Genomic DNA, 8,389 nt, shown 5'->3' on the forward strand with positions numbered 1-8,389 from the left:
TTTTATTATTCAGTGCCGTGGGCTGTTTTGTAGCAGACTCGGTGATATGATGCTACATGCTACTACAAGTCAGGCATACGCAGACCAGTGACCATTCAGTGTTCGAGTGAGGGAGCGTGTTTGTTTGTGTGAAGTGTGAGAGAGCACACATTCCTCTCACTGTTTGTATATGTGTGTGTATGTATGTGCTTGTGTGTGTTTGTTTACTGTATAAGAGCGTGAGTGCAGAGCAGCTTTGGAGTCAGTGTGAAATCTCAGCGGTATACCCTTCACTTTATCCGGCCAGTCTGTTCTCTGGGGTCACATCAGAGTGGCGGCCCCATTAAATATTCACTGGCACTCAGAGGACATCACCTTGGGGTAGGCCTGGCCGGCCAACACCTGCCCCAGTCCTGGCTCCCTACCCCAGGCTGCTGGGAGGGGTTGGCATACCTTTGGTCCTGGAGCTTGGTGGCTCTCCTTTCAACTAGTCCTGCCCATTGGCGACAGGCAGATGCGGTGACTATGTGAGGTCTAACAGCCATCAGAGCAAAACACTGACGACATTCTTTTTGTCTTTAACTTTAGGAGCAGATAGACACGTTGGACTGCAAAACAGTACTTATATTTAAGTGTGTACACTGTGTACACCTACAGTTGTAAGATCGAAAACGTTCACAGGTTTTGAGAGTTTTCACACTCTCCAAGTTGGATTCCCGGGCTGTTTCCAGCCCAGACTAGAGATGTCACCATTCCAACGACAGACCTCCAGTAATGTCCTCCCCTTTGAATGTCCTTAAGTTGGCCCTTCAGAAGACTGATGAATTGTAGCAAAGCTTCCTCGTTTGTCTTCCATGCTCAGCAGCTGTCCTTAGGCTTACAAGGATTGAGGAGATCGTCACTCTCTGGAGGAGAGGCAGTGATGTGTGTAAAAAGAATATATATCATTGAATAGCAATTCTCAATAGAAGAAATATCTTCCTTAATAGTGTGGCAGGGATATTTGACACACTGATGAGGCAAGCACCTAGTCAACGCCTGTATAGATTATTGATAATGATTGATAGTTTCATTTTAATCTTGTAAAAAGGGAAGAACATTTCGACAGAATGACACTTTCCAAACAGCAATTTGTTTCTGACTTTTACACTGGACATTCGTGTCAAGGTCCCTTGGGAGAAAGCCCTCATTTAGCCTAGCAATTACCATTCAACCTTGAAGTCTGACATATAGAGAAGTCACCATCTGCCACGACAACAGCGAGCTGTGATGTCGCTGTGTTCGTAGCTCTCTAACTGTGTTTGCTTCTGGCCGCAGGAACTTCTACTACATCACCATGCTGCGAGACCCCGTATCCCGCTACCTGAGCGAGTGGAAGCACGTGCAGAGGGGCGCCACCTGGAAGACCTCCCTGCACATGTGCGACGGACGCTCGCCCACCCAGGACGAGCTCCCCACGTGCTACAGCGGCGACGACTGGTCGGGCGTCACCCTGACCAGGTTCATGGACTGCTCCTCCAACCTGGCCAACAACCGTCAGGTGCGCATGCTGGCCGACCTCAGCCTGGTGGGCTGCTACAACCTGTCCTCCATGAACGAGAGCGAGCGCAACCAAATCCTGCTGGGCAGCGCCATGAACAACCTGAAGAACATGGCCTTCTACGGCCTGACGGAGTTCCAGCGCAAGACGCAGTACCTGTTTGAGCGGACGTTCAGCCTGCGCTTCATCGCCGCCTTCACGCAGATCAACAGCACGCGCGCCGCCAACGTGGACCTGAGCGAAGGCGTGCGCAGACGCATCGAGGAGCTCAACTACCTGGACATGCAGCTGTACGAGTACGCCAAGGACCTTTTCCTGCAGCGCTTCCAGTTCACGCGCCAGCGGGAGCACCAGGAGGAGCGCTTGAAGAGGCGCGAGGAGCGGCGCTGGCTCCGGGAGCAGAGGGAGCAGGGCAGGTCCTGGCTCCCCAGGCGCCGGGGAGACGGTGGCCGGGGTGGGATCGGAGAAGGAGGAGGAGGGGACAGGGAGGGGGGTGGAGGTGGGGGCGGCAATGATTTTGCCACCACAACGGAGGACTATACCAGCCAAGTGGCCCGTTGGTGAACTCGCACCACACCCCTGACCACACAAGGAGAGAGAGAAAGGGGCCACAGGGGATAGCACACAGAAACATAACTCTCCATCTCTCTCTCTCTGTTTTTCTCCCCCGTTCTTACGCTCTCTCGGTCTTGATATACTATATCTCTCTCTATCTCTCTCAGCTTCAGTGTGATCCAAGCTCTCTGCTATAGTTTCTTTTACCGTCATCAAACTGCCCAAGTCTGTGGGTCCCACAGCAGCCCTGCCTTGGAGTGCCCTTTGGTGTCTTAACAGTTCTAAATGGATGATTTTAATGGAATCCTTTATAATGGTTGTTCATGTTGCTTCTTTCCTTCCCTGCTTTGATTATTCATTATCATGCAGATTGTGACAACTATTTAAAGACAGCCAATGAAGCCTGAAGAAGACACAACCAAAAGAAGCTGCTTGTAATGTAACAGTTATTTCATTGGGACGCTTAATGTCACATGGGGTGAATATCAATCAATGTTTTTTTCTGTTATAACTGGCAGGAATACATGAATTCATCAGGAAACAGTATTCAAGTGCTGATTGTTGCATGTCATGTGTCCACACTATATATGACAAATGGTCTGAGGACAGTGAGTTTCAAACGAAGGGTAAGAGTCAAAGTATATTTATGAAAATAAGTTTGTGGTCATTAATGGGTCATGGGTGCTGTGTAAACTGTTGTTTTTTTCTGCCACCAAATATTGGTCTGAAAAATCTGATCAGATAAATGTCAATCTTTTTCATTAAAATGATACATGTTGATTTATTTTGTGCAATATTCTGTATAGAGTGCAGGAACTTGTCATAACAACTTTTTAACTTTTCCCTTTCCGCTGCTATCTGTGTTTAGAATGGGAAGTCAATCGAAGACTCACAAAAAGAGGATTACCCACTGAAGCAAATAATTCATATTTTCATTCTGCCTTGCCCTACACCTAAAGTCAGTCAGCTTTCACATCACAAGCACCACAACGATAGCGGAAAAATATGTTACAACAATTTAAGCCTGATTTTGTAAAGTAGGTCTCTCCAGAAGGTATAGATAAAGAGTCCGTAAATACTATAGGTGATGAAAAAGAGCGTTGTGGCTGGCTTGCATCCTGACTGTCAATGAGGTGATCAGCATTCGGCCCTGACTCTACCAGCCGTCACACTGGCTGCTCTGACATGTTTGTGGAGATCAGGCCGGCAACACAGTGTGCTGGCTGGAGGCACTGTGCCCAGCAGACTGCCACCTCAGCAGGGCCAGCATCAACACTGAACACAGCAGTGGTTTATTAGCCCCACCCACCTTGGAAAATACACATCATTACTGTACATGGAAGTATAATGTTTGTTGTGATTGAACGCTATGATGTTCTCATGAATGATTGGCAATAAAAGCTGTGTTACACTTTGACTATATGGATCTCTTATGGAAATGGCTGTACAGTATTTACGTAACCAAGGCATGAAACCATGGGGACATCTGCTGCTGTGTGACACTTGTTTTACTCATAATTGCAGGCACTGGAGGTTTTAATCATACAAAGTGTAATACTGTACGTGTTTCATTGTGTCTGAATCTGACCGAAATCTTTGTTGCCATCTGAAATCAAGGTTAGGATGTGTGCATGTGTGTGTGGGTGTGTGTGATGCATGAGTGCATGGGATGTGTGTGGTCATCATTGTTTATTGATAACACTACTGTGTATAATTTCTAATAAAATGACATGGCAGACTCAAGTGGAACCTTTCCCTTCCATTGTCAAATCAACTTTTTATATTCAAATACCCCCAGGTGTTAGACTAATCTAATTTCTCGCTTACAAGGTTGCACCTCTCACAGAAACTGAGTAATATTCAACTGTTCAAACTCCACTGACAAACACCTGTAACTATATTTATAGGCATGTGGTGTAAATGAAGTGATGTGACAAAGAATAAGGCATTGTCTCTTTATGTGAAACTGCCACTCCCCAATGCCTGAGACATAACTTGTAGTTACAGAGTGATTTAATTTCAATCTCAACTGCCACTCAATAGAAATACACATCACTAGGACAGCTTGTCTTGTATTTATGTGGCCGTTTTTTCCTGGAAAAAAGGACTTTGTCCAAAGGAAGTAGTCTGTATTTACCCCGAAGGCTAGTGGATTGTGCTCAAAGACAGCTTTGTATTCTGTATGTTCCTGTTACATTTATTGTGATGTATGAAAAGAACCATCTTGATGCTATTTGACTTGTTCTACTTAATCTAAGATTTTCGTGTCAGATCTGCAAAAATGGGAGAATAGTCCTTCAGATATTAGAAATAAATGCATTGGAACAAACACCGCAAATTTCTGACTGGGATTATTGTGCTAGAGCTACACCTACAGGCAGGAGTTGAAAATAGTTCAAAAGGAATCTTAATGCGCAATCCTCAATAAGCCTTGCTGTAGGATTATCATAACAGAACTGGTGAAAAAACTTGGCATTTTGAATTTAACTCTGATTAGGTTCTCTATTTACATCAGCATTCTTCCAATAACTAATAGGATTTATAATGTTCGAACAAACAGTGTTTTCATCTCATGTAATTCATCAAAACAAGTAAGTAAATCTTTAGAATAGTCTGTATTATTATACACACTGTACTGTAGGCAATTACCCATCAAGATGACAAGATACAGATTAGATAAGACTGTATACAATAAAATGACTAAGCTTCACACATAAACATACACCCCCACACTGTCCTACACGTTTTTTAACAAATGATGAACAGATGTATGCATCTTTTTTTAATTTAAGTGGACAAAATGCTGTTCAATGTGTATGTAAGTAAGTAAGTGAAATGTATCTGTATAGCACCTCTCCCAGATACAAATCACAAAGAAAGTAAACAAACAACCATGTACAGTTACTTCTCCCAATTAGTCATCCTGGGGGAATTCATAAAATTCCTCAGCGATTAATTAATCACTCGTAAGACAATATTGACTGTCCTTGACGGTCTTGAAAGCTGTTGACTTGCCAGATACTTCCTTACAGGAATGCTTCCTCGTGATTTGGCTTGAGTTCAGACCCTGACATGACTGAGCCTGCAGGCTTAACATACAGTTATTTAGTTTGAAGTTGATACCGTACCCACAGGCACACACAAAACAGTTTAGTGTTGTCTGATTGCCAGTATACTGTATTATCTACATCACACTACCTACTGCCATCCCCTCTTTTCCAGTCCTTGGATCGCTGACTCAGGCCAAAAGACTGGGACTACAGAATGTCATTTTCACCCAGATGGTGCAATTCTATTATCCCAGAAGTAAAACAGCAGGAAGTGGGTAATGACTTGAAAGAGACAGGACTTTGCTCCTAGGCCATTTTCTGCTGCGTGAGCGTTTGTAGTTCCAAATATTCCTCATCTTTCATGCGAGCCAAATTAATAGGAAAGATATGACAGATTTTCTGCATGAATTATGAGTGGATTTACCTGCGTCAAAGTTGTATAATGTAAAAGTTGTTAATTGATTAAAATTGAAACAAGGGGTTTTCTTAATTAAGAAATATGGAATTGCAAAAAACTGCTATGACAAACAATTTTACTTTAACTCAAGTATGTTTATCACAGTAATTACATCATTTTACAATCATTATTAATACTGCAAACAATAAAGAAATTAAGTAATCTGGAAAGAAACACTCTCTATGGGATTTCCCTTTCACAGAGAAATCTACATCTTTGAAGGCAGCAACATTTAGACATTTAGAAAAGTCAAACAAGGCAGTAACATAAAGAGGTGTATGAAACAACACCCAAAGTAAATACAAGTGCATTTTATTGTAAAGAAGTAAAGCTGACATATACAAAAAAATATCTATTTCAGATTTACAAGGCAAGCCCTTGAGATGCTGTTGATGTTTGGTTTGCTAATAGATGTCCTGGTGAAACTCGGCCTCCACTGAAGGAGACCTAGCAAGGCCTGTTGGAATCTATCCCCAGCCAGGGTGTACAGAGCCAGGTTAAAGAAGGTGTTGAGGCCTGCCAGGGGCCTGGAGATGATATAGGCAGCATTGACCCCCTTTTCCAGAATGCAAGACACGGAGCCCAGAGTCCTGGTGTACAGCCGTAAGCAGCGCAGGATGTGGTAGGGCATGAAGCATAGAACGAACACCACTAGGATCATCACTGTCAGCTTGCGGGCTCGTACTCGGCCAGACTGGCCGTTGTGAGGCCCTACTTTCAGCTCCCTGGCAATGCAGATGTAACTCCAGGACACCACCACCAGGGGAAGCAGGTAGCCTAGCACTGTGAGCAACCAGCCATACAACCACACAGTCTCTGCCGGATCGTTACTGGCAAAGTCAAGGCATACTGTCCTGTCGCCTTTTTTTTCCACGGTGACCATGGTGAGCATGGGAGAGATCTCCGCCAGGGAGACGAGCCAGACCGCCAGGCAGGCGAGGATGCCCCAGCTCTTCCTCTGCACCTGGGCCGCCCTCAGAGGGTGCAGCACCACCACGTAGCGGAACACACTCAGACAAGTGAGGAAGAGGATGCTGCCGTACAGGTTGAAGTGGAAGCTGAACCGGACAAATTTGCACACAATCTCATGCATGATCCACTTGCCAGAGATGTAGTTGTGAATCAGAAGGGGCATGCTGCTGGCATAGAGGAGGTCAGCTATGGCCAGATTTACCATGATGATGCTACTACTCTTCCATGGACGCAACTTCACCAGGTAAATGGTGATTGAGATGATGTTCCCCACAAGTCCCACTACACAGATGATACTGTACATCACAGGCAGGTAGTATGACTTTAACGACTCATCAACTGACGTGCAGTTGTTTTTTTCTTGACTCATGGTTGCGTAGAGTGACACGAGTAACACCTAGAAAGACAATTCACAGCTAAACGGAACTCTGTCTTCAGGTGTCATGAGAAATCAGGGTTTATTAATCATGATTCTGTAGACAAGGTGAATTAATTATTGTCATCTATCATAAATCAACCAACAATAAAATGATTGTAAATCAAAGTATTACTTTTCTTTCAAACATTTCCCTTCACTGACAGCAAATGTAGTTCTGCATAAGTATTCTTACCATAAACTGCAGAGCTGGTCCTTGATGCGTCTCCTCTGGATTCGAATCTTCTGGATACTAGTTTGTTTTCTCAGCAGGAACCAGAGTAAATAGCATCTCCGACCCTCCCACCAACATCAAGTTCAAACACCCAGGAAGGACAGCACAACATTACTAAACAATTTTTAATTCAAAATATATTATTTAGAGAAATATTTTTCCTATTGGAGTCATTTGAAAAAGAAAATATTCATGAAAATGTTTTCGGACTAAGAAGATACAGCAGAGTTTAGAGTGATGTTTTCAAGACTGCACTCCAAAAGGTGTGTTTGTTGTGTGTCAAATTACAATATAATATGCAGTATTCTTTGAACCCAATATAAATGTAGTGTATGAAATACAATACTTATCATTGTTTATGTTTTTTATCAGCACTACCCGTAGGTCATCATACTCTAAAAACATTTCTCACTAGTTCCTGGTTGAAGTCTCCAACAGTAGGAAGACTGTTGTTACTGTTTAACTGATGACTCCACATATAAACACTTTATGTCTCAACATTTCCTGATCGTCATAAGAACATGTATTGTCAAATGCTGTGTACCACCTTTGCCACCGTTCAGTGAAATAAATACAAGAGCTGAACAGATTTTAATATAAAATAATTATGCACAGTGGCATTAAAAGACTGTACAGTCAGTGAATTTTAATGGTTTTATAATTTATTTTAAGGAAAGTCTGACATCTAGTGGTCATCTAATGGCCTTCTCACATTTTTGTGAACAAATATCCATGCTATTTAACTCCCCTTTACTATTGTTAAACTATGCAACCTGGAACCAAACATTCACATTCATATTAGTTTCGGTCTGGTGTTATGAATTTTGTGATCAGATGAAAACGCTATTCCTTTGGAGTATTTAAGACTTTCAGCTTATTTTACAACCACTAGATGGCATCTAACCAATTCTCAAAAACAAAATGTCCACAATGTGATTTTTTTTATTCTTAACCTTATTTTAGATTTCATGTAGTTAGTAAGAGTTTCCAAGGCAACTAAAGTGAAAATTCAATCAAAGGCTATAGGCTTGGTGTCAATCACAGCATTATTACTGTTGAAGAGAGAGCTTGAAGGTTGCTGCAGGCCTGCAGCACACTATCCAGTACTATGGTCTCCACACAGCAAGTCACATGGGAATAATAATGCTACGATAATGTATATTCATGAACAGTGTGCAGGGACTTG

General features: G+C 42.9%; 2 protein-coding genes across 2 annotated transcripts in view; one reads left to right on the forward strand and one right to left on the reverse strand.

The window, feature by feature from the left end:
- hs6st3b (heparan sulfate 6-O-sulfotransferase 3b) overlaps nt 1-2,083 on the forward strand; it is a 43,352-nt gene extending 41,269 nt beyond the window's left edge. The window contains exon 2 of the mRNA XM_047046802.1: nt 1,297-2,083. Coding sequence (XP_046902758.1) covers nt 1,297-2,083 — 787 coding nt within the window. The remainder of the gene's footprint in view (nt 1-1,296) is intronic.
- Nucleotides 2,084-5,917: 3,834 nt separating this feature from the next.
- On the reverse strand, nt 5,918-6,923 carry LOC124485618 (2-oxoglutarate receptor 1). The gene has a single exon (XM_047047326.1). The coding sequence runs from the start codon at nt 6,921-6,923 to the stop codon at nt 5,934-5,936; it is 990 nt and encodes a 329-aa protein (XP_046903282.1). The 3' UTR covers nt 5,918-5,933.
- Between the last annotated feature and the right edge of the window lie 1,466 nt (nt 6,924-8,389).

The sequence above is a fragment of the Hypomesus transpacificus genome, chromosome 23, assembly GCF_021917145.1.
Source record: "Hypomesus transpacificus isolate Combined female chromosome 23, fHypTra1, whole genome shotgun sequence".
Classification (NCBI taxonomy): domain Eukaryota; kingdom Metazoa; phylum Chordata; class Actinopteri; order Osmeriformes; family Osmeridae; genus Hypomesus; species Hypomesus transpacificus.